Genomic DNA, 26,507 nt, shown 5'->3' with positions numbered 1-26,507 from the left:
GGAGAACTGCTCATCCTAATCGGAGGTTCCTCTCCCTCCCCTTTCTCCCCACTTCACATCACTCTGTCTTATTTTCTTCACAGTGCTTATTTTTGAGAATCTATCATCTAAAATCTGACATGTACGGGGACTTATTTGTTTATCGTCCGTTCCCCCTCTGCTGACAAATGAATATTTCATAAGGTGAGAATCCTGTCTGTCTTTTTCCCCAGTATAAACCGGTACTTACTACCACACTTGGCATAGTAAGTCCTCCATAAATATTTACTGCATGAATAAATGAGTAAAAGTGTATACTTAAGCAAAGCTTTTTTTTTTTTTTTTTCCATACTGGTGTCCTTTCTTCCTTACTCTCCCTTCTGAACTCAGTGAAAGCAGGTTACTTTGGTTTTTATATTTTGTAATAGGTGTGAAAAACAACCAAAAAGGAAAGCATTCGAAAAGACATGGATGGTGGCACGTGAGGTTAATGAGTATCATAATGTCTTTGAGCAGAAGCTCTGGTGTTACTCGTGACCCAAAAGCATTCCCTTGAGACACATTTTTCAATACCTCTAGTCAGGCAAAACTACAGTGTAATAGCAACTTTCTTGATAGGTGGATGATTTGCTTCCATTCTGCTTGTATAATATTCTATTTTGACATCATTTCGTGCATCTTCTGCCTGTGTTTGAGCCTGGAAACATTGTCCGATGATAAAAAGAAAGTGTTCTAGTACTTTGATTGTGAATTTGATGTCAAAAATAAAGACCAGTTGTGACTGGGTTGAAAAGGGATTGAAACACTAAGAGAAAGTAGATTGCTCATGCCATTTTATTCTGAAGTTGGATCTCATGAACAATTGAATTGTCACTTCTGCACCAATCCGAACCTCAAACTATATAGTTGAATGTGTTGTCATCCTAGATCAACCGGATCTCTCAGAAAACAAGTTAAATAAATAAAAAATGGAATAAAGTTGGCCTGGCCAAATAAAATGAAAATTGACTCCAAAAGTAAAATCCTTTTTCTTCGAAGAACTAGTTTTCCTTCCTTTCCCTGGGGACATGACTCACTGCCCTTTGAACAAAACAATCATCTTGGCATTCACTTCAGGAGCTCCTCCTAGCACTGAATATTATTCCCCAATCATCCTCTAAGCCTTTTCCACTGTCCTATTCAGTCTCTTCACCAGGATGAGGGACCAGTTGTAAGAGAATTCTGCAGGGGTCTATTTCATTTCAAAGTGGGAAATGCTTGGCACCAGGGAGCACCATGCTGAGACTGAAAAATAAAATGGGAAATTATAGGTCTACATGCCAGGCTCTGGGGTTCAGTTTTTGTCAAGGTGGCAGCTGGAGATCAGGGAACAATTTACCTGCGGGCGGGATGGGTGGAGGGCGAAAGGATGCTCTATCAAGAAGCAGCATGTAAGAGTTTCAGACTTAAGCCATTTATTATGTTCTTGATCACATAGTTTTATGGTTTTTTTGTTGTGTTTTTGTTGTTTCTTTTTTTGCGGTACACGGGCCTCTCACTGTTGTGGCCTCTCCCCTTGCGGAGCACAGGCTCCGGTGGCGCAGGCTCAGCGGCCATGGCTCACGGGCCCAGCCGCTCCGCGGCATGTGGGATCTTCCCGGACCGGGGCACGAACCCGTGTCGCCTGCATCGGCAGGCGGACCCTCAACCACTGCGCCACCAGGGAAGATGTTTTTTTAATGTCTTTATTGGAGTATAATTGCTTTACAATGTCGTGTTAGTTTCTGCTTTATAACAAAGTGCATTAGCTATAAGTATACATGTATCCCCCTATCCCCTCCCTCTTGCGTCTCCCTCCCACCCTCCCTATCCCACCCCTCTAGGTGGTCACAAAGCACCGAGCTGATCTTCCTGTGCTGTGTGGCTGCTTCTCAGTAGCTCTCTATTTTACATTTGGTAGTGTATATATGTTCATGCCACTCTCTCCCTTCGTTCCAGCTTACCCTTCCTGTTCCCCGTGTCCTCAAGTCTATTCTGTAGGTCTGCATCTTTATTCCTGTCCTGCCCCTAGGTTCTTCAGAACATTTTCTTTTCTTTTTTTTTTTTAGATTCCATATATGTGTGTTAACGTACGGTATTTGTTTTTCTGTTTCTGACTTACTTCACTCTGTATGACAGTCTCTAGGTCCATCCACCTCACTACAAATAACTCAATTTCATTTCTTTTAATGGCTGAGTAATGTTCTACTGTATATATTTGCCACATCTTCCTTATCCATTCATCTGTCAATGGACAGTTAGCTTGCTTCCATGTCCTAGCTATTGTAAATACAGCTGCAATTACTATTGTGATACATGACTGTTTTTGAATTATGGTTTTCTCAGGGTATATGCCCAGTAGTGGGATCGCTGGGTCGTATGGTAGTGCTATTTTTGGTTTTTTAAGGAACCTCCATACTGTTCTCCATAGTGGCTGTATCAAGTTACATTCCCACCAACAGTGCAAGAGGGTTCCCTTTTCTCCACACCCTCTCCAGCATTTATTGTTTGTAGAATTTCTGATGATGTTCATTCTGATTGGTGGGAGGTGGTACCTCATTGTAGTTTTGATTTGCCTTTCTCTAATGATTAGTGATGTTGAGCATTCTTTCTTGTGTTTGTTGGCAATCTGTATACCTTCTTTGGAGAAATGTCTATTTAGGTCTTCTGCCCATTTTTGGATTGGGTTGTTTGTTTTTTGGATATTAAACTACATGAGCTGTTTGTAAATTTTGGAGATTAATCCTTTGTCAGTTGCTTCATTTGCAAATATTTTATCCCATTCTGAGGGTTGTCTTTTCGTCTTGTTTATGGTTTCTTTTGCTGTGCAAAAGCTTTTAAGTTTCATTAGGTCCCATTTGTTTATTTTTGTTTTTATTTCCATTTCTCTAGGAGGTGGGTCAAAAAGGATCTTGCTATGATTTATGTCATAGAGTGCTCTGCTTATGTTTTCCTCTAAGAGTTTTCTACTGTCTGGCCTTAAATTTAGGTCTTTAATCCATTTTGAGTTTATTTTTATGTATGGTGTTAGGGAGTGTTCTAATTTCATTCTTTTACATGTAGCTGTCCAGTTTTCCCAGAACCATTTATTGAAGAGGCTGTATTTTCTCCATTATATGTTCTTGCCTCCTTTGTCATAAATTAGGTGACCATATGTGCATGGGTTTATCTCTGGGCTTTCTATCCTATTCCATTGATCTATATTTCTGTTTTTGTGCCAGTACCATACTGTCTTCATGACTGTAGCTTTGTAATATAGTCTGAAGTCAGGGAGCCTGATTCCTCCAGCTCCATTTTTCTTTCTCAAGATTGCTTTGGCAATTCGGGATCTTTGCATTTCCATACAAAGTTTGAATTTTTTTGTTCTAGTTCTGTGAAAAATGCCAGTGGTAGTTTGATAAGGATTGCACTGAATCTTTAGATTGCTTTGGGGAGTATAGTCAGTTTCACAATGTTGATTCTTCCAATCCAAAAACATGGTATATCTCTCCATCTGTGTCTCATCTTTAATTTCTTTCATCAGTGTCTTATAGCTTTCTGCGTACTGGTCTTTTGTCTCCTTAGGTAGGTTTATTCCTAGGCATTTTATTGTTTTTGTTGCAATGGTAAATGGCAATCCTACCTCAAGAAACAAGAAACATCTCAAATAAACAACCTAACCTGACATCTAAAGCAATTAGAAAAAGAAGAGCAAAAAATCCCAAAGTTAGCAGGGGAGAAGAAATCATAAAGATCAGATCAGAAATAAATGAAAAAGAAATGAAGGAAATTATAGCAAAGATCAATAAAACTAAAAGCTGGTTCTTTGAGAAGATAAGCAAAATTGATAAACCATTAGGCAGACTCATCAAAAAAAAAAAAAGGGGGAAGACTCAAATCAACAGAATTAGAAATGGAAAAGGAGAAGTAACAACTGACACTGCAGAAATGCAAAGGATTATGAGAGATTACTACAAGCAACTATATGCCAATAAAATGGACAACGTGGAAGAAATGGAGAAATTCTTAGAAAAGCACAACTTTCTGAGACCGAACCAGGAAGAAACAGAAAATATAAACAGACCAATCACAAGCACTGAAATTGAGACTGTGATTAAAAATCTTCCAACAAACAAAAGCCCAGGACCAGATGGCTTCACAGACAAATTCTATCAAACATTTAGAGAAGAGCTAACACCTATCCTTCTCAAACTCTTCCAAAATATAGCAGAGAGAAGAACACTCCCAAACTCATTCTACAAGGCCACCATCACCCTGATACCAAAACCAGACAATGATGTCACTAAGAAAGAAAACTACAAGCCAATATCACTGATGAACATAGATGCAGAAATCCTCAACAAAATACTAGCAAACAGAATCTAACAGCACATTAAAAGGATCATACACCATGATCAAGTGGGGTTTAACCCAGGAATGCAAGGATTCTTCAATATATGCATATCAATCATTGTGATACACCATATTAAAAATTGAAGGAGAAAAACCATATGATCATCTCAATAGATGCAGAAAAAGCTTTTGACAAAATTCAACACCGATTTATGATAAAAACCCTGCAGAAAGTAGGCATAGAGGGAACTTACCTCAACATAATAAGGGCCATATATAACAAACTCACAGCCAACATCGTTCTCAATGGTGAAAAACTGAAACCATTTCCTCTAAGACCAGGAGCAAGACAAGGTTGTCCACTCTCACCACTGTTATTCAATAGAGTTTTGGAAGTTTTCACTACAGCAATCAGAGAAGAAAAAGAAATAAAAGGAATCCAAATCAGAAAAGAAGAAGTAAAGTTGTCACTGTTTGCAGATGACATGATACTATACATAGAGAATCCTAAAGATGCTACCAGAAAACTACTAGAGCTAATCAATGAGTTTGGTAAAGTAGCAGGATACAAAATTACTGCACAGAAATCTCTTGTATTCCTATACACTAATGATGATCACATAGAATTTTAATTCTACACTAGCATGTGGGGTAGAAATGTAAGAAGAGAGAAAATGGAAGAAGTATAAGAGAAAGAAAGAGTAAGGTATTAGGGGGCCATTGGTAGACTGAAATATTCACATAAAGGAAGACCGCCTTGTCCCACACCTCTTAATCCAGAAAATGCATTTTCTGATAAGTCATCCAAAACGTATGAGGGAATGTAAGCATACAATGTTTATATTTAAAGTAAATTTCTTCAGTTCTTGGAGGAATTTTCCAATGTTTACAAGAATCACTTATTTACACACCTCTAATTATGTAACTATAACCATAAAGTCCCCTAAATTAATGTAAAATATTTTAATATAATCATATTTAACTTTTATTCATTGTTCATTGTGCTGTTTTGAATGTCTTACTTTTATCCTCAGACCCTCCTCAGAGGGTCTTCCCTCAGACCCTCCCTATGAAGACATAATTTTCTTCCTCAGACCCTCCCTATGAAGACATAATAGGCTCTTTTACTATGTCTGTTTTATAGACGAGAACACTGAGCCATGGTGTAGATGAGGAACTTACTCAAAATGGTAAAGAAGTCTCAGGAATAGACTTGCAGATATGAATGCATTAGAAGATGGAGAACATTATTAGATCCAAGAAATTTGACAGTGCTACAATAGTATTATATAATACACAGTCCATCTAAATAAGTGGGTGAACTTTGGGGACTTAGTAGAGTTTGTCCTTGAACTTGGTTAGGCACTAGATTTCTTTTTCTACTGTGATTGGGTTACTAGAAAGGGTTGTTTCTTAGAATAAACCACTTTGTCACATTCAGTGAAAAAGTTGACCATCCAGTTTTTTCTTTTAATTTTTTTTTTGTTGTTGTTTTTGGTGAGGTATACTTGTTGGAAAAATAGACACTCAGAATACCCAGTGCTTGGTCACACCCATTCAAGAGCAAATGGGATAGCTCTTCACTTTAGAAAGAAGGACGTCAGCAGAATTTTCCCAGGGGTTCTAATCCAGGTAGGCTGAGCAGTGAGTGGTTCATTCATACACTTATTCGTCAAATAATGTTTGGATACCTATTATACATCAGACACTCTTTTAAGTATTAGGAATAAAAATATGCATAACATTAAAACCTTTATAATTGCCATAGCCTGTTCCCTTAAAGAGCTCAGTTCACTGAGGAGATGAACTTGGAAACAGGAGGATGATCGGAGACTGAAGAATATGTAACATTACCATGAGGGACTTCCCTGGTGGTCCAGGGTTTAAGACTTCATGCTCCCAATACAGGGGGCATGGGTTTGATCCCTTGTCAGAGATCTAAGGTCCCGCAAGTTGCCCTGGCGTGACCAAAAAAAAAAAAAAAAAAAAAATAGCCTTACCACGAGAGCTGGGGTGGCAATGATAAGTGGAAAGCATTTCAGGTAGTCTGGACTGTATGGGAAAAATGCACTGATGAAAAACTATGTAAAACGACTAGAGATCAGTTAGAAAGGATTCAGGGTGATTTTGGAGATGACTTATCTATTACTGAAACTAGACATGACATTCTAGGGCCCCATCTGCTATTGTCCTATTATATATATTCAAGACAGCTTCCTTTCTCCAATACTCCCTACCACCTAAACAAACCTGGAACAGCTTCTTCCCTTCCCCACAGCCCCTTTGGTTAGAATATGCTATATTCAATCAGGGCTTACTATGACTCAGGCAAAGAGCTAAGCACTTTCATTCGTTACCTCATTCATCTTTAGAAAACTTCTACAAAGTGGTTTTCTTTATGATGACTCTTTCACCAACAATGCAATCCTAAAGAAGAACATTTCAAGATGTCTTAGTTAATAAATAGCGCAACTGGGACTCAAAACCACATCTATTTAACACTAAAGTCTATGTTCTTAAATTGTCACTCTTCTGCCCTCCCTAAGAAGAAGCTAAGCCTTTTGTGATATTTCCTCTTCCAGTCCTTGTAAAAATGCAAATTGTGACTATTACAGGTGAACGATTTCACAGAGTGAGTGGACAGCCTTAGTGTTGATGCTTGGAGAAGGTAACAAATTCTCTTTTCAAAAATAAACATGTTGGTTATTTCAAACCAATTTTATCTGGTTAAAATAAAAGGGGGTGCTCCATAGTGTAAATATCTTTGTATCGCACACCCCAATGAAGAGAAAGGACTCTGCTTCCCATGAGTCCTCTTCACCCACAAGAATGCACATGACAATTTTTATCTCATGCTCCTTATTATCTAGTAGATATCATCTATTATTCTGTTGTAGAAACATACACATAAATTACAGATATAAATACAGATAGTCTATTTATATATATATATAGTCTATTTTTATACTATACCTTATTATATGATAGACATATGCCAGAGACTCAAACAGCAATGCTTCACTTTTGGGTTATCTTGCAATTCAAAACCTCAAAAACTATTGAAGATTTGCAGTCAGCAAATCAGTATGGAAAGAAAAGGAGACCTGAGTTTTGGTTTCAGATCTTCAACTAACTAACTCTGTAGGTGGTTACTTTGAGCGTCAATTTCCTAATCTATGGGATGTGGAGAATACACAATTTCTAAAGTCTTTTTCAATTTCCAGAGTGCAGTCATTCTAATGGTTTAGCGGTTTCCATGCCCTGGTTATTAAAAAGCAACTCAGAGGCCTTTCTGTTAGTATAGCTGATGAGCAGTTAATTCTTTTCTTTAATCTTGGCCAGAATGGAGTAAGTCGCTAATGTCTAGTAAATCTGAAAGAATGAGAAACAAGACTGGGTTTTAATGGGTAAGGAACAACCTAGATGATCCAAGTCTGAATGGGTCTGGGAATAAGCTTCCTGGTGGTTAGGAAGAAGAATGAGGACAACAGGGAAAATTATAAAGCTCTGCATACAGTGACTTGGTCCCAGATTGATCCTGAAGCTTCCACTCGGTTGGTGAAACGACAGTGCTGCCTTGAGTAGCCAGACAGGCAGCAACCCGGATGTCTCCATGTGCCTGCAGAGATACTAAGTAAACTCATCCGTAGAAAATGAAAGGAAAATTCAATTTAATTGAATGGCAACTCCCTTTCAATGAAGAGGGAGAAAAGCAGACATCCTTAGGTCTCTCAGTCATATCCTGAGGGGAGGGTTATTTATAATCAGTCAAGGCAGGATTTTCTATCTTTAGGCTTTGGAAAAAGTGCAATGTAAATGAAAGATGAGCCTCCTTTCTGTCACGGGGATAATATATGCTACAGTTTGCAGAAGTTGATGGAGCAGTTTGAAAGAAGTTATAATTGACTTGAGCCAATAGCACACAAAGCACAGCTCCAGCTTCTACTGCTACCAGGTAATTATTTGATACATTTCAGGCTTGGTGAACAATCTTGGGGGCCATAAACAAGTACTGAGTTCAGTCTCATTCTCTGCAGAGCTCACAAACAGGGTTTATCTCCCCTACGTAAAAAATGTTAGACGTGCTTCCTTACCGTGTACAAAGATGTAATTCAGCAGCCTGAGAACACATGAAACTCAGGTTGGTGGCAGATGCTTAAGCAATTTATAAATAGCACCACAAATCCTTCCTTACATTTCAGCCTTTGCATTAAGGTAGGTTCTTATTATTTTGTGGTGGTTTTAGAAAGTGACTATCATTTCCAAGTTCAGCTTTAAGGAGCACACTGGTCGATCGTTTAGTTTAGAGTTCATGTTCAGGGAGATGAATTGATTCACTACTTCACAAACACTGGAAAGAAACAAAATGCTTTGGTAAAAACAGCAAATTACAGACTGTTACAGGTGAGTGATTTCACTAAGTTAAATGGAAAGTGAGTGCCCATGCCTGGTGAGAGCAACAAATTCTCTTGTTCCATCTTATGGAAATGCTTTGGTAAGCAAACATTTAAAATTATGCTTTTGTATATGCTAACTATGAAGAGTCTATCTGTCACTCCAAAATGATTTGAAGTTTACAACATAGGAAATAACAGTAAAATGAATATAGTAGACACAGAATGTGAGAACCAAGGGAGAAAGGAAAACTCAAATGAGTCAACTTAAGGGTCCAGGGAGTTAGTGTGACCAGCGTTAAGTTGGGCACTGAGCTTTCTGGCACCTGGGTAGTGTTTATTCACTGTCTACTCTAGACCCAGCTCTGAACTGGCTTTGTGCTACTGGGGAAAAGCTAAAATGCTATTAACAGCCGTTTAGCTCAAGCCTTCTCTCTTTGTCTATGTGTAAACATTTGGCCATTTCACTCTTTATAAACACTTTCACTACAAAGAGTGTGATTGCAATAAACCATGCAGTGCACTAAACACTAAATATGTGTTATTTTAGAAAAATATTTAATTTTTTCAACGGTTAATACATGACATGGCACGACGTTCAAAAACATAGAGCAGCATGCCGCAAAACGTCCCCCTTACTCCTGTATATATACACTTACCTACCCAGTTATCTCTCCAAGTACCAGGTCTTTTTTTTTTTCAATATATTTCGCAGAAGTAAGTATATACATGTGTGTGTCTATAGTCCATTAATTATTTTACACTAATGGTGGAATCTATATACATATTCTGAACTTTGCCTTTTCCATTTAAATTTACATCCTGAGGAGTGTTCCAACTGCTACCTGGGGAGCTGCCTCATTCTCATTATAAGACTAATTATTATATCATGGTGAGACAGCATAGTATGGTGGTCAAACTCTGAACTTGGAATACGTTTCTCCTGAATTCAAATACCAGTCCTGTCACTCAATATATGTGTCATCTTGGGCATGTTACTTAACTTCTTGTCTCATATGTAAAATGGGATAGTAGTAGTATTGTACAGTAGTAGTATTGTTGGGAAATTATGTGAGGTAGTATATGTAATATATATATGTATATGTAGAGCACTTAGAATAGTATGTGGTTCAACCAAAGATATATATAATTATTTATTCACTTAGACATTTTGAAATTTTTGTATTGATTTGTATTAATGTTCTTTAAACGTTAAGGGCCATACCTTATTGCTTAAAAAAATTTTTTTTATTGAGGTATAATTGACATATGACATTATATTTGTTTCAGGTGTACAAATAATGATTCAATATTTGTATATATTGTGAAATGTTCACAACAATAAGTCTAGTTAACATCCATCACCATATGTAGTTACAAAATTATTTTTTCTTGTGATGAGAAATTTAAAGATTTATTCTCTTAGCAAATTCCAAATATACAATACAGTAATATTAACTATAGTCACTAGGCTGTACATTACATCCCATGACTTATTTTATAACTGGAAGTTATAAACCTTTTGACTCCCTTCACCCATTTCACCCACCCCTCTGGCAACTACCAACCACCAATCTGTTCTCTGTATCTAGGAAGTAGGGGATTTTTGTTTGTTAGTGCTTTTTAGATTCCACATATAAGTGAAATCATATGGTACTTGTCTTTCTCTGTCTGACTTATTTCACTTAGCATAATGTGCTTTAAACATTCAAGACCATAGTTTATTACTTTTCTATATTTTATTTTTGTCTTTATCTTTATGATAATTTTTACCATGTAGACATTTTTGGGTTTATATATTTCAAATAGTCAGCTTTTGCAATTATTTTTCCTGGATTTTGTATCTGATTTAGAAATGCCTTTTCTACTAGTACACACAATGTAATTTCATGGTTCTACTTTTCACACTTAAAATTTGGGTCCATCTAAATTTTATTGCAGAGTGATACAGTGATTCAGTGTTGGTTAGATGGCTAACCAATTCCCTCATCACCATTTACTAAATAATTTCTATTTTTTCTACTGATAGAAATACCCTAAAACAAAATCCTTCATGTATTTGGTTCTATTTATATATTCTTTCTTTGATCTATCGATCCATTCACAATAAGACACTCTAGTAATCCATTAGGCTTTATAATGCAATTCATTAACCTCACTCAGATATTATGTGGATAGTTTTCCTTGTTGATTTTTCTGTATCAACTTTAGAATTTGCTTGTCTGTTTTTTTAAGGTCTAGTCATTTTCTTGGGAAAGTTATAAATTCACAGGTTAAATTAGAAAGAGTTGGTAGCTTGATGACACTGAGTTTTCTTATCTAAGATTATGATACATATTTTCTTTAAGTCTTTGGGTACCTAAGTAGTGTTTTAAAGTTTTCTTAATATGGGTTTTCATATTTCTTATAACATTTGGTCTTTGATAATTTACTTTCTTTTTTGTAACTGTTGCTTTCATTATACCGACTGATTCTTGTTTTAATATATGATACAGATATAGCTACCGATACATAGATTCTACTGATTTGATTACTTCTAATGATTTTTTGAGTTTCTTGAGTTTTCTGAGTAAATGATCATATCATCTGCAACTGATGATACTTGTATCCATATCCTTTCCACTTTTTATACCTCAATTCTTTTTCCATTGATAGTGGTATCTCAGTTTTCAAGAGGAAATTTTCCACTGCTCCTCACTTTGTGTAATTCAGGCCTTTAGTTTGATAAAGACATATTAAAGGCTTATCTTTCTCTTACTATGGTTTAAATTTTTTTCCTATAAATAATGGGTGTTGAAATTTTTACTTTTGAACAAATTATTATAGTGAATTATGTTAATATATTTTTATCAGTGAGCCATACTTATACTGCAAGAATAAAGACCACTAGATTATTTTGTATTATTGTACTCTTAATGTGCTGCTGAATTTCCTCCACTAATAGTCTGTTGAGAATTGTTTTGAATACACTTTTAGGTGGGTACTTTTTTGATCATTGCACATATATAAGTTAAATTCCTCCTAGACCTACCATTTTCAGGAGGCTCATGGGAATAAGGGCACTAGCCATGTTTTAGGCTAGCAGAAATTCTTTTATGATGTATAATTTTATATGAGAGTGAACTTAGTGCTATTCTTCCCAATCCCTCAGATTGGTAGCAGCAGCATTGCTCATCATGCAGTGTATGTCTCCTCTCACTTCTCCATTGGCAGACCGCTTCCTACAAATAGGGTGTATCTGCGTGATGTCGCTTACTGTCCACTTTTCTTTTATCCTCTTTGTATCAGTGTGGATTCAGGGCAGCTTCCACCTCCACCACAAGTCTGCTCTCCTCCTTCCATTCTTCAGTTGTTGGTTGCTTTCTCAAGGTCTGCATCTTGGTCCTCTCTGCTTCTTCAGCAACCTTGTATGACCTTCCCTTCCTCTGCCTGCCCTTTCCTCATAGTTTGTTCTCTGGCGTGAAAGACGTCTCTTGGTTTCTTTAGCTGTGAATGTATGCACTGTATTTGTCCTCCTGGATGTCTGGTTAACATCATCTTCACCACCATGGTCAAATCCCAAGAGCAATATTTTTATTGTTATTAAATCCTAATTCTGACAACCAATGTGGGTGTGGGCACATGACCCTGTGAAAGAAATATTTCCTTTTCCCTGTTGGTATGAGAAGCCAAGGCTCATCATTTCCCCTTTTCTCAGTCATATAATATTGTACATTAAAGAAAAAGATTGCCACATTCATCATTAAACAGTCAGCTCTATCTCCATCTTCTGCTCCTTTCTTGCCCTGGGACGTCTGTCAGGGGAGAAATCACCTCCCCTTGTCCTTCTTCGCCACTGATTTGGCTATTTCTAGCCTGCATGCAATATTTATAAGATAAAATGTCAGTGGAATTTGATCTAACTCACCCTGTAAAGAATGTCACCAGAAACTGGACAAATACTTTCTCAGGCCCTTTCATGCCTGGCAGCATCTTCATTGTCTGAGATGCACATCCACTCTCTTCCTTTTCCAGAGCTTCCTTATCTTTCAAAGCTCAGCAAACATCCTGTCCTTTTAAAAAGACTTCTCTGACTGCCAAGCACACAGAGAAGCCTCTCTTCTCTGAGTTCTTTAATTCCTTCTTTCCTTTCTTCTATGGTGATATGCTGAGGGAGCTAAAAACATGCATCTAGAGACAGACTGCATGCACTGGAGTCTCAGTTCTGCAACTCACCAGCTGGAGAACCTTGAGGACTAAGCTCTGTGTCCTAATCTAAAATAGAGGACAATTGTACAGTATTTCTTAAAAAAAATTTTAATAATAAAGATGGCTTTATACACTTGTTCTTAGCTTAATTAAATTAACAAATGTTACTGATAGATAGGAAGCATTATGTAAGTGCTAACAGTTATTTATAAATATTTATTTTTTGCATTTAGCATTTAGCACCACTATGTACCAAACACTGCTAGGTGCTTCAGCCAGTGCTTTTTCTTGGAGGAAGATGTGGTTCCAAAATTCTTTTTGATAAATTGTATGGTATGCCTATGTTTAAAAATAACTTTATTGAGGTATAACTTTTGTACAAGAAAAAGTACGTATTTAAAGAGCACAGTTTGATGAACATTGGTAGGTATATACTCCCATAAAACACCACCACAATGAAGATAAAAAATATTTCCATCTCTCTTAAAAGGTTCCTTGAGCCCTTTTGCAGTCCTCACTTTTTTTTTTGCAGTACGCGGGCCTCTCACTGTTGTGGCCTCACCTGTTGTGGAGCACAGGCTCCGGACGCGCAGGCTCAGCGGCCATGGCTCACGGGCCCAGCCCAGCCGCTCGGCGGCATGTGGGATCTTCCCGGACCGGGGCACGAACCCTTGTCCCCTGCATCGGCAGGCGGACTCTCAACCCCTGCGCCACCAGGGAAGCCCCTCACTTTCTTTCATCCATGTCTCTAGGCAATGATCTGCTTTCTGTTCCTATGGATTCATTTGCATTTTTTAGAATTTATATAAATGAAATTATACCATTCTCTTTGTATCTTTTTTTTCCATTTAGCACGACAATTTTGAGATCCACCTAAATTGTTGCATGCATCAATAGTTTGCCCTTTTGATTACTTATTATTATTCCATTGTGTGAATATACCACAGTTTGCTTACTCATTGAGCTGTTGATGGACACTGGATTGTTTCCAGTGTTTGGATATTACTAATTTAGCTGTTCTGAACATCCATGTACAGGTCTTTCTGTGGTTGCTTTCATGTCTACTGGACTGAAACTCCTGGGTTATATGATAAGTATATATTTAACTTTTCCTGAAATAGGCAAACTGTCTTTCACTGCCCCTGTGCCCTTATTCTTCTTCTTCATATAACTTACCAATATTTGGCAAATAGATGTTGAAGGAATTCCAGGTATAAGGGGAAGCATGCTTCTGTGGCATACAAGAACAAAGAAAACTTTCCAGTTTTCCTTCATCTGTTAGGTCAAAGCCCAAGCAAATCATGATAAGCTCTGTAAGTGCAAGTTACTGGCCCTTCTCATCCACAATTAAAGCCTATGTCTTTCGGGCAGTGTCTGGTACATGAGAGGCTCACAGAATCTGTTTTTTGAATAACTGTTTGAATAAATGAAATTTGAACAAATATTTATTTTGTGGTCCACCTGTATGTTGATGTCTGAATTTGTTCCTGACAAACAAATAGAGTTGGAACTTGCTTTTAAAAACATAGGTCTTAGAATGATGTATTTATTGATATATGTCCTGTCTCAAAAGATAGCAGTGATACAGAAGCAATTGTGATTCTTACTTATGTGTTGTCCTTACATTGGCTTGTTTGTGTTCTATACAGATGTGTCTAAAACCCCAGAGTAGAATATAACTTCTTATAATTCTTTTGAAGGCAGTTATTCTGTATATTTGTCCACCATAGCACTGAAGACACAACTAAGGAATTGCTCTAGGTTGTCATTTTATGTTTGCCAACAGATTGACCGGTAATATCTATGATTTCAAGGCTGTCTGAAATTCATTCATTCAACACTTACTTATTGAGTAAGCACTGTATTGCCAGGTACTCTTTTTGGGGATATGGAAACATCAGTGAACAGCAAAGGCAAAAATTCCCGCCCCTACAGAGTTTAAATTTTTGTGTCTGGGGGGTGGCAGGCAATAAGTAAAATAAGTAAATGAAACATCTGATCCACCACATGGCAACAGTGCATTGAAGAGAAATGAAGTCGGACGGTGTGGTGATGGGGAAGCAAGCCACATAGACATTGGCAGAGAAACACTTCAGGCAGAGAAAGAAGCATCTACGAAAGACTTGAGGTGGGAGAGTCCCTGGCAAGGGGCATCTGGATAACATCAGGGAGGCCAGTGTGACTGAAGTCAGGTGAGGGGCAAGAGGATATGAGCTCAGGTCAGCAAAATCCCAGTGGATGAGGTCAGGTCTTCTTGGTCAGTGTAAATATATCGGGATTCTCTCTGAGTGAGCTGGAAAGATATGGGAAGATATGAACTGATGAGTGACATAATTTATCTTATTTGTTATCATGATCGCTTTGGCTCTAGTGTCGAGAATAGACTGCAGGACAGAAATAGATCCTTAAGGAGACTGGTTGGGAGTCTATTGTAATTGTCCAAGGGAGAGATAGTTAGGTGGCATCAGTGGAGGAGGTGAGAAGTGTGAGAAGTCGGGTGATGTTTAAAGCATGTTATTGCAAAACCTCTAGACACCGGAGTAGCAGTGTGGAGTGGCCAATGGGATATACAAGTCTGGAGTTCAGGGGAGAAGTACAGAGTGAAGGTCTAAATTTTGGAGTCAGCATGTAAAGATGGGCCAGGGTGATAGTACCAAAGGAATGCAGTAGTTAGGGAAGATGTCCAAGGCCTGAACTCTGGAGGACTCTAATAATAAGAGGTCAGAGAGATGAAGACAAATCAGCAAAGGAGACTGAGAAGGAGCAGCCAGTGAAGTAGGAAGAACAGCAGAGTTTAGAGTCCTGGAAAGCAAAAAGTGTTTAAGGAGGACAGACAGGAGGTCAAAGCTGAGGTTTTAAGAGATATGGGGACATATGTATATGTATACCTGATTCACTTTGTTATAAAGCAGAAACTAACACACCATTGTAAAGCAATTATACTCCAATAAAGATGTTAAAAAATCAAATCAAATCAAATCAAAAACAAAAAAAGCTGAGGTTTTTAAGGATGACCAAGGAATGATGGTATGGAAGGGCCCATGATGAGCAAAGAGAGTGTCCACCCCACCTCTGTGGTTGCTAGCACAACCAGACATAAGATAAAAAATCTGGTAGCTCTTGAGACAGTGAGGACTTTATTTTTAGTTGCAGATAACTACTACTGGAGTTGGCTTAATTAAGTCAGGGATGAGTCTTATCGACTCCTACCTGCTATAGCTCTAGAGGAGCAAGCAGTGTTTGCTGGGGCTGTCCATACATTTTGATTTAAAAATATGCTGTGCATAAAAACCAAGGTGCTGCTTCAACTTATGAATAATACAGGTTATGAGTGCCTGGACAACCTGTTGAAAGGGAGAAGTACTGCATTGCTCCCCAGGTTCAAGTCTTACCCCTGTGGTCATGGACTTCAGATGACCTCTTTTGTCTGGTCAGTTAAGTTACAGAACCTAAACCAGCAAGGAAAGAAGACACAAAATAAATCTTCTGAGGATGTAAAAAAGATTTCCAAAATTTTTATTGAGTGTTCCTGGGATGTTTGGGAGTTTAAGGATCTCATGTCTGTTTTAAGAGATTATTTTTGGAATCATAATGAATTTAACTGTGGTCTTTAAAAAAAATATTTTTGTGCCCTAGAAGATGTATTCATCTGAAGAGTATAAGAAGGTCTTTATTTTTTGTTTTAATATTATTCATTTATAAAATAGCATTTGTGACAGAAATAAAAATATCATCTAATTCTATGTATTTTAATGTACATATCTCAAATAACAAAGGATCTGGACTTCATTGTGTAAGATACTCCCTTGCTCTGATATGGCACCTTTGTTCCATTTAATTAAGTTTTCAAAAAGTTTACACACATCAAATGTGATATGCTACCTATGTTTATAAGATACAGTTCCTGATTTTAATCCTCTCTTCAATTTTAAAATTTAATTGTGAAAACTCCAACATTCACAGTAAACAGAAGTAGTTCAAGTGTATCTTCCAAAATTTACTACTTAAAATGAAAAAAAAAGTATGGAAAGAATTTAAAGGATTCCCAGAAATTGCAAAAGGGTTGCAATTCTATTCTATGCTAATGAATAGCTCCTTGAGGAAAATCAGCTCTCTTATTAATATAATATCTGGCTTGCATCTTGCATAAATAAAAACACAAGAACAGGATAGTAGTAATGGAGAAGGGAAGAGGGAGGAAAGAATGGGGGTTTTCTAGCATAATAATCTCTAACAGCCAAGAAATCTAATTAGAAGAAATGTCATCTCATGAGACTCTCCTCAGGAAAATTCCACAGGAAAAGGCAAAGCCTCATGGGACCACAACAAAAACAGTGAATCAGGTAATTAAAAAAAAAAAAGACAACTAAAACAGAATGCATTGACTGAAGGACTCCATTCAGTCAAAACAGCGATTATCAATGGCGTCTCTGGGGACCATTTATGACTTTAACCACAGGAACTCCATTGCTTAGTTAATATGTTTTAAAAAGCACTCTTTTGTTCTCATCTGCGTGATCAGATTTCTGTTTTTTCCTTTGTTCATTGTCAGTCTGGAAGAAGAGAACATGGCTAATTAAAGACATAAACAGAAGCTAATTCTCATTCTATTACATGAATGAGTGGAATGGTTCCTCCTCTATAGGAAACGCCATTTCTGACAATTTTGTTAGCAGTCAGCTTGATACTAAAGTTGAATGTCATTGATTCTCCAACTAAATCTCGTGTGAGTTTTCCAGATCTGGAAACTGAAGCAATGAATTGAAATTATGTAGTAACATTGACCAGTGTCAAGAAGTAAAAAATAAAATGGCAAAATTGTAACATAATAATAATAAAAATGTGACTGAGGGCTTTTGGTGATATTTGTTCTTGTTGTTTAAGGAATCAGTTAGCTACCTTGAATTTGACAAGGTATACCTCGTGTTATCTTTTATGGTACTTTCTTCCCAGATACTATGAGAGAAAAGAGTGGCAAAGGGAAAGCCAGTTTCTTGTTTCTGTTCTGCTTAGTAAAATTTCCATAATTCTGGAGACATAAATTGGCCACTTAGTTGAGTCACACAAATAAGTCTATATAACAAAATAGATATATAAAAGAAAATATTAGGAAAGTGTGAATCAATTAAAAATACACACACACATATACATATATATATATATATATATATATACACACACATACATACATACATATATATATATACATACACATATATCTTTGAGTTAGCTGGTTTGTCATATATCATTAAATATATTTAAACATGTAAATGACTCTAAAATGACTCTAAACATGTAAATACAAATGACTCTAAAACATGTAAATATAAATGACTCTAAAAGAGAATCTGAAACACACACACACACACACACACACACACACACACACGATATAGCAAATAAGTAATTATGTTACTGCTATTAGGAACCAAGATTTTCAGTATAAGGGAAAAAAGGCATAAGATGAAAATGAAGTAAAAACTAGTTAATCCTAAATCTGAAGTGGAAATAATAGTATGAATTCAGGATACATTTTTATGATTTTTTTGCTTATCTTTGTCCACTAAAAAAGCATGGAAACAATGGTCAATCTGTAGCAAGGAACACCTGTTGAATCCAGATTGTGATTTCTAAATGTCATTTGTCTCCACAAGAAACAGAAACACCATGGAGAGTGGCTGATTCCAGGTCTGGGACATAAAATGGACAAGATAAGCCAAGAATAGCATGGCAAATGGCATTATTTTATTCTTTTTTATGGCTGAGTAGTATTCCATTGTGTGTGAGTGTGTGTGTGTGTACACACCTCATCTTTATCCATTCATCTGTCAATGGACATTTAGGTTGCTTCCATGTCCTGGCTATTGTAAATAGTGCTGCTATGAATATTGGGGTGCATGTATCTTTTCAAATTAGAGTTTTCTCTGGATATATGTCCAGTAGTGGGATTGCTGGGCCATATGGTAACTCTATTTTTAGTTTTTAAGGAACCTCCATACTGTTCTCCATAGTGGCTGTATCAATCTACATTCCCACCAACAATGCAAGAGGTTCCCTTTTCTCCACACCCTCTCTAGCATTCATTAGATGGAAACCTTTATAATGGATGAATCAAGCTGACAACACCCGAATCCACTGATTAATCTTAACCTTTAAAAAGTCTTAAAGTCTTGGAAGGGTGTGTGTGGGGAGAGAACACTTAAAAAAAAAAACACTACATTGGTTCAAAAAATAACATCCAGAGTATGGAAATTCTACAAGACAAAAAACCTGGTTTCTTCAAATAATAAATTGCACCCAGGAAAACGAAAGAGGGAGAGACTGACAGAATTGAAAGAGACTTATGAGATATACCAAATGCCATGTGTGGAATCTTTTTATCCCAATTCAAAAGTATGAACTGTACAAACATTTATGTGACAATATTCATGAGATATTTGGGAGAAATTTGAACACTGACTGGGTATTTGAGGATATTACAAGTTTATTGGCGGTGATTTTGTGCAACAACGATACGGTGTTTATGCTTAAAAAAAGGAAGTGCTTTTATCTTTCTATAGGTGTTTTCTTAAATTTTATAGATGAAATGATATGGTGTCTTGTGTTTGCTTCTAACTATTCTGGGGCTATAGGAGAAGTGGGTGGGGGGAATAAATAAAACAGGATTGACAACGTGTTGAAAGTTATTGAAACTGGATGATTGAAATTAATGTTTGGGATTTTCCCCTTAAAGTCTGTTTATGACATCCTGGCAGATTTAAAAACTGTGACTCTGTTTGACTCATGCGCCTTGATACTACGAAGCCTTTTAGGGATTATCTGGGTCATGATTATGTTGCTGGGTGGCTCCATTTTCCCTTTGTTATTTAAGAGAGGCTTTAATGTCAGCTAAAAAATATTGGGCCATTCTAATTACCTCCAGGAATCAGAATCTGTAATTAAAAGAAACCACTAACATTAGCCACAGAAGTAGATGGACTTTCAGAAACAAAGTGTGAATTAGAGATCAACCCAAACTGCCACATACCAGATACTTTCAAACTGTATCCATTTCTTTGTGCATCCAATGCTTGACATGTTAAATTAGGCTTTTAAAGTGTGTACTTTATTTTCATGGATCACTAATGAATAAACACTTGCAAGCTTATTTTAAGCAGTGATCCAAATTTTGTGGGATAACCATACTCATTTTTCTCTTCCCTTAATATCTGGTCTTTGCAAAGCAGAGCAAGTGAAAGGGATTCAGTTTCAATTCTTCTACAGGTTAACCCCTTCCTGTTGCTGCTGACCAGACCCAGAGTCTAAAATGGTTGCCCTTCATGGACCAGGGAGGATTGTTATCATTCCAGTTATTTTCAGCATCACTGGAAATTATTGGACCTTCTTCTTAAGATGACACCTCTTAAAACAATTACAATCCCCCCATCAGCCAGCATATGCATTCCCACCTTGGTAAGTAACGTGTGATAAGCTTTTTAAAAATTAATTTGTATTTTATCAAAGTAGCAAGCCTATATACTTTCACATGTCCAAAAGTACTAAAAGAATTTTAACAAAACCCAGTGTTTTCCCTCCCCATACTTCCTATAAGGAAAGGCTCGCCCCCCAAAGACCACCAGGAACACACCTGTGGTTGAAAGAGTTGGTTTATTATTCATTGTCATGAGGGAGACCCCACACCATCTGTGGGAAGTCCGACTAAGTAGGTGTTAATTAAACTCACAGGATTTGAGCTTGTTTTAGGTGATTTGAGGGAAGGTTTAAGGAAGTGGGTCTTTGCTCGGGATTGGATGCTATCTGCAAGCAGGGGCAATTCTATGGCTATCATCATAAATTGTATATTGAAGAAGGGGAGACTAGAGTGAGGCTAGAGCTAAATAGTAAAGAGGCAGTGATCACTCATATTAAACAGGAAAGGGGAGTTTGGTCATTCTGTGGCTTGAACAATCCTCATGTTCTGTCTGTGTTCAGATGTGATTATGGAGTGGTTTTCTTTTGTTTTGATCCATCACAGGCACAGAATGGCCTTGTCTGATGTTGATGCTCTGTGAAGTTTATGTTCGAGGGGAGGACATCATGCCCGCTAGCTCCCAGGTCTCCTCTCTGTCTCTCTCCTCTCTTCCTCAAGTCCCTATTGGAACATACAGATATCCATCTAGATCATATGTGCATATAATCTCATATTGATTTCCTTTTATGTTAGCTCTTTTACACTGCCATCCCACCCCCACTTCTCTTTACCCCCTTCCTAATAGATTTATATTATAATTTTTAGTTAAATGAATATCCAGTGTTTCTTTGATGCCTTTGCAAATATTATTCATGGTCGGACATCCAGTGGATCATGATGTTTTCCTGCTTTACTTTCTGTCTTTCTTGAGATTGAAGTAGTTGCTTTGTTTTTTTCATTTATCAGGTTATCTTTGCACTTCTTGCTAATTCTTCTGACCTCCTAATAGCTCCATAGGACAGTTTTCCGTAAGGTCAATGAGATCAGTTGATCTACCCAGACTTTTCTTCCCCTGGAGACTTCTTTGTTCTCTCTGGGCTGGTTTTGCTCCAGGTCTTCTGAACGCTATCATCAGGTTACGTCTTATCTGAACTATTGTCCTTGGAATTTACTAATCTGGAGTTTGATGCTGTTTTCTGGATGTTATGCCTTGCTCTTTCTTGATTTACTCTCTTGGTGTGGAGCACATCCTCCAGTAATTTGATCAGATTAAAGATGGCATCTCTACAGAAGGCATGGAGTGGACAGCCCTCCACATGTCTGTTCCCTGTGTCACACTGCTCCAGGAATGTCTATGTCTGGGGCACACTTGTCTCCCTGAGATCTCCCTCCACCATTATCTTGAAGACTTTCATCACTTCCCTCCTGGGTTGTATCTTTTCTGTTATGAATCCCTCATCACCTTTTTTTCTTGGTCTGCTCTTTTTTAAGGTGGAAATCATCTTCCAGCAGCCCCTTTAGCAAGAATGTAATGGAAGTAAACGTTCTGGGAACTTGGTTAAGAAAATATGCTTTATGCTACCCTGGCAGATGATAGGTAGTTGGAATATAGAATACACAGCTGGAATTAACTTTTCTTCGGCATTGTAGAGTCATGATTTCATTGTTTTGTTGTTCCTTTTGTTGCTATTGAGGAGTCTAAAGTCACTTGAGTTCCTGATTCTTTGTAGGAATTTTTTTCTTTTCTTTCTAGAAAATCATAGGATATAATAATAATGAAAAAGGTTGAAATATGGCAAGAATTACCAAAATGTGACACAGAGATACAAAATGAGCAAATGCTATTGGATAAATGCCACTGATAGACTTTCTCCATGCAGGGTTGCCACAAATCTTCAATTTGTAAAAAACACGCAATCTGCAAAGTGCAATTAAGCAAAGCCCAATAAAATGAGGTCTGCCTGTACTTTGAGGAGCAGCTCTAAGTTGGCAAGTGTGTGTTGACCTAGTTTTCAAAGATCCACCAGAATTTTTTCAATGTAAGAAATTTAAGAATAATTCAGAATTGTGATGGCATCTTAAACCACCCAGATCACTGATACACCTATACCCTTCTGAGTGGTCCTAAACACGAACTTGACAAGGAACTCGAGCATCACTCATAGTGTTGCCCTTTACATATCAGGACAGGACATCAGCCCCAAAGGGGCCTCACCCGCTTTGTCAAATGGCCTGACCACATCTGGCTGCAGCGGCAAAGAGCTATCCTCTGTAAGTGGCTGAAAGTGCCTCCCTTGATTAACCAGTTCACCCAGGCCTTGGACCACCAAAGAGTTACTCAACTGCTTAAGCTGGCCCACAAGTGCAGACTAGATACGAAACAAAAGAAGAAGCAGAGGTTGCTGGCTCAGGCTAAGGAGAAAACTGCCGGCAAAGGGGATGTCCCCACAAAGGGGCCACCTATTCTTCCAGCAGGGGTTAATACAGTCACTACGTTGGTGGAGAAGAAGCTTTAGCTGGTGGTGATTGCAAATGATGTGGATCCCATCGAGCTGGTTGTCTTCCTGCCTGTCCTGTGGCATAAGATGGGGGTTCCCTACCACATTAGCAAAGGGAAGGCCAGGCTGGAGATCCATTCCACAGGAAGAATTGTACCACTGTCACCTTCACACAAGTTAACTCAGCAGACAAAGGACCTCAGGCTAAGCTGGCAGAAGCTATTAGGACCAATTACAATGACAGATACAATGAAATCCACCATCACTGAGGAGGCAACATCCTGGGTCCAAAGTTGGTGGCTTGCATTGCCAAGCTGGAAAAGGCAAAGGTCAAAGAACTGGCCATCAAACTGAGCTAAGTATACACTATTGAGTTTTCTATACATAAAAGTAAAAAAAAAAAAAAAAAAAAAAATTCCTTCAAAAAAAAGAAAGAATAAATTAAGATCATTTGAAAAGGCTAAATAAACAGATAATTGGCTGATCCCCAGTATGTGTGGAAATAGGAAGAAAATATATTTATTGAACAAGAACTATGTGCTCACCACTATGTATAATGTCAAAATGACCCTGTAAATATTATTATCTCCATTTAAAAAGTGGAGAAACAGTCTCTGAGAAATTATATAACTTATTCAAGGTCTTTTAGCTGGTAAAATGAAAAGGGGTGAGTTAAACCCAGGCCTGTTGAGTTTCCAGTTCATTATTTCCATTATACCTTGAAATTGTCCTAGACTAAAGGAAATTAAATTTTACTATGTGGTATAAATTCCACAAAATGCCTGGTAATGTGATATGTTCCCTACCAGGGAAAATGAACTCTTTGATATGTAACTGAACCCATACCCTTTAAAACTGAAGAGAAAACAGTAGAATTAACCAATTAAAAGTATTAATTTAGTTGAATAAATTAATAAATATTTACAGAGCATTTGATATGGGTAAAAGGTAATATAATGGAGATTGTTTCTACTTTTTAATATGTCTTCAAAATGCAAGATACAAATATAAAAGATAGATGTATATCTAAAGTTTATATTGATAAAAACTACATATTGAACTACATAAGCTATATCAATGTAAACTAAAAATACCATACACAAAAAGGATATGCAAGCTCCAGTATGAAAGGAAATTCTTGATATATAAACCAAAATTAAATCTCAAAGTTCTATCTAGGTTACAAAAATTTATATATATATATATATATATTTTTCTGTGTGTGTGGTACGCAGGTCTCTCACTGTTGTGGCCTCTCCCATTGCAGAGCACAGGCTCCAGACACGCAGGCTCAGCGGCCATGGCTCACGGGCCCAGCTACTCCGCGGCATGTGGGATCTTCCCGGACCGGGGCACGAACCCGTGTCCCCTACATCGGCAGGTGGACTCTCAACCACTGCGCCACCAGGGAAGCCCTAAATATGTATTTTTTTAATCCTTGGTTTACTTAAGATAAATGATACAATTTTTTTTGGATGATGTTTTCTGGATACACTGTAATAGAATTAAGATATTTGAGTATTATGTCTTGCCTGAGTACTTAGAGAAGAATCTAGATACCCTTCTTCTCCTTCAGCCTTTGAAAATAGTTTCTAAAATAGATAAAATAAAAACTTTAAAAAGAAGTCATGGTTGTAGCAGATATGAAGAAATAGGACTGACCATACATTAGATAACGTATAATTTTACTTGAATGAGTTAATTATACAACATAGGACAGTTATGACTTGTCTGGACTAACACGTTTTGTCCTTAGTTTGTGCAAACAATGGTAGAAAGCACAAAGCCACACTTCATCCCAGTTGGCTTGTAACTACTATTTTCATTTGCAAGAGGGCTATGTTTTTACATTCTTGGCTCTGAAGCCAGCACAAATTATGTTCCTTGTGATTAAAAGATGATATTGGCTATCCTTCCCTCAGCCTTGGGGCCACCTTGTCTGGGCTATAAGCATGAGACAAAGCTAATACTCACTCTCTTTTTCATTTCACCATAACCAACAGATTTTATGTTCTCAGGAGAAAAATGGTAATTAGTCTCCCCACTAAGCTAAAGGATGATTAGAGATTTCACTGTTTGTTTATTTAAATACCCTTGAAATTTTTATTAGAGAGTTCCGATGGTTTTAGATTGAAATGAGTTGTGATGGTTTTTACTCTTGGTTGATGTATTAGTTATCTAGGTCTACCATTACAAATACCACAGGCTGGGTGGCTTGAACCACAGAAATTTATTTTCTAACAGTTCTGGAGGTTGGAAGCCCATGATCAAGGTGTCAGCAGGTTTAGTTTCTTCTGAGGCTTCCCTCCTTGGCTAGTAGATGGCCACCTTCTCACTGCACCCTCACATGGTCATCCCTCTGTGTGTGTGCACTCTTGGTATCTCTCTCTAAATGTCCTCTTATAAAGACACCAGTCAGATTGATAAAGGCCCTCTCTAAATACCTCATTTCACCTAAATCATCTCTTTAAAGACTATCTTCAAATATAGTCACATTCTGAGCTATCAGAGGTTGAGACATCAATATATGAATTCTGGAGAACACAGTTCAGCCCATAACAGTTGGAATGCTCGTTTTTCAAGACACATAAGACATACTGGAACAAACTCACTTTGGACCTTTTTGACAAAATATTGGCAATTCCACTAAAGGTTAGTTGGTGAAAATATTTCTGAATATTCTCTATGTTTCCTTATTAATGATCAGATACCTATTCTTTTACCTATTCTTTTGTAGTGGATACAGTCTCCCAACAAGTTTGTCAGTTTTTATTTATACTTCTGCTCAATTCTTTCAAATCCCATTCCACCATTTTGTTAACACTGATTATTTTTCATTGCACTCCTACAGACACTTCTTTAAGATTATATGCATATTACTCTATATATCCCCTCATAGACAGCTCATTCTTTTTATGTTTTATAGCTACGTCACAGAAGTTATTTCCTTCAATGTATAGATATTATCTCTTTCAATAATAAAAACAACACAGTGGATTCCACTTCCATTTAAGATAGAATGAACGTCACTTCCGTTACAATAGCAAGAAAACAATGGATAAACTAAAAATTATACTTTTTAAAAAAACCACCAAAGTATGGACTAAATTTCAGACAGGGCTAAGCCTTTCCTAAAAGAGTAAAGAATAGTAGCCACGAGCTTCCCTGGTGGCGCAGTGGTTGGGAGTCTGCCTGCCGATGCAGGGGACACGGGTTTGTGCCCCAGTCCGGGAGGATCCCGCATGCCGCTAAGCGGCTGGGCCCGTGAGCCATGGCCGCTGAGCCTGCGCGTCCGGAGCCTGTGCTCCGCAGTGGGAGAGGCCACAGCAGTGAGAAGCCCGCGTACCGCAAAAAAAAAAAAAAAAAGAATAGTAGCCATGTTCATACATGACACTTTTGCCTTAGTCCTAGTACTGGCAGAAGCTAGGGAGATACCTAAACAGAGACACTTTTCTGGGCAAAGAGAAATGAGTTAAAGTTTAATTAACAGAATGAACTGGCATGATAGAAGTCTGGAGAAGCATGAGTGCCAAAATAAATCCCTCATTCTGAAAATTCTCCTGCTCTGGGAATCTTGCTGATTTCCCAGTGGGCAAATAGCAGGAGAGCAAAAGAAGATCTTGCATCACACCCAAGACTGAAATTTAA

At 37.5% G+C, this 26,507-nt stretch overlaps 1 protein-coding gene across 1 annotated transcript in view; it reads left to right on the top strand.

Moving 5' to 3' along the window:
• LOC307187849 (large ribosomal subunit protein eL8-like) overlaps nucleotides 1-23,218 on the top strand; it is a gene marked incomplete at both ends in the record, with an annotated part of 28,918 nt that extends 5,700 nt beyond the window's left edge. Inside the window, 4 exon segments of the mRNA XM_079924372.1 lie at nucleotides 22,527-22,874; nucleotides 22,878-22,983; nucleotides 22,986-23,125; nucleotides 23,129-23,218. Of these exon segments, the coding sequence (XP_079780498.1) occupies nucleotides 22,527-22,874; nucleotides 22,878-22,983; nucleotides 22,986-23,125; nucleotides 23,129-23,218 (684 nt within the window).
• Between the last annotated feature and the right edge of the window lie 3,289 nt (nucleotides 23,219-26,507).

This window comes from Stenella coeruleoalba, assembly GCF_951394435.1.
Source record: "Stenella coeruleoalba genome assembly, chromosome: 6".
Taxonomy (NCBI): Eukaryota; Metazoa; Chordata; class Mammalia; order Artiodactyla; family Delphinidae; genus Stenella; species Stenella coeruleoalba.
Note: the sequence above shows the minus strand (reverse complement) of the source record. Positions and strands in the feature narration are given on the sequence as shown.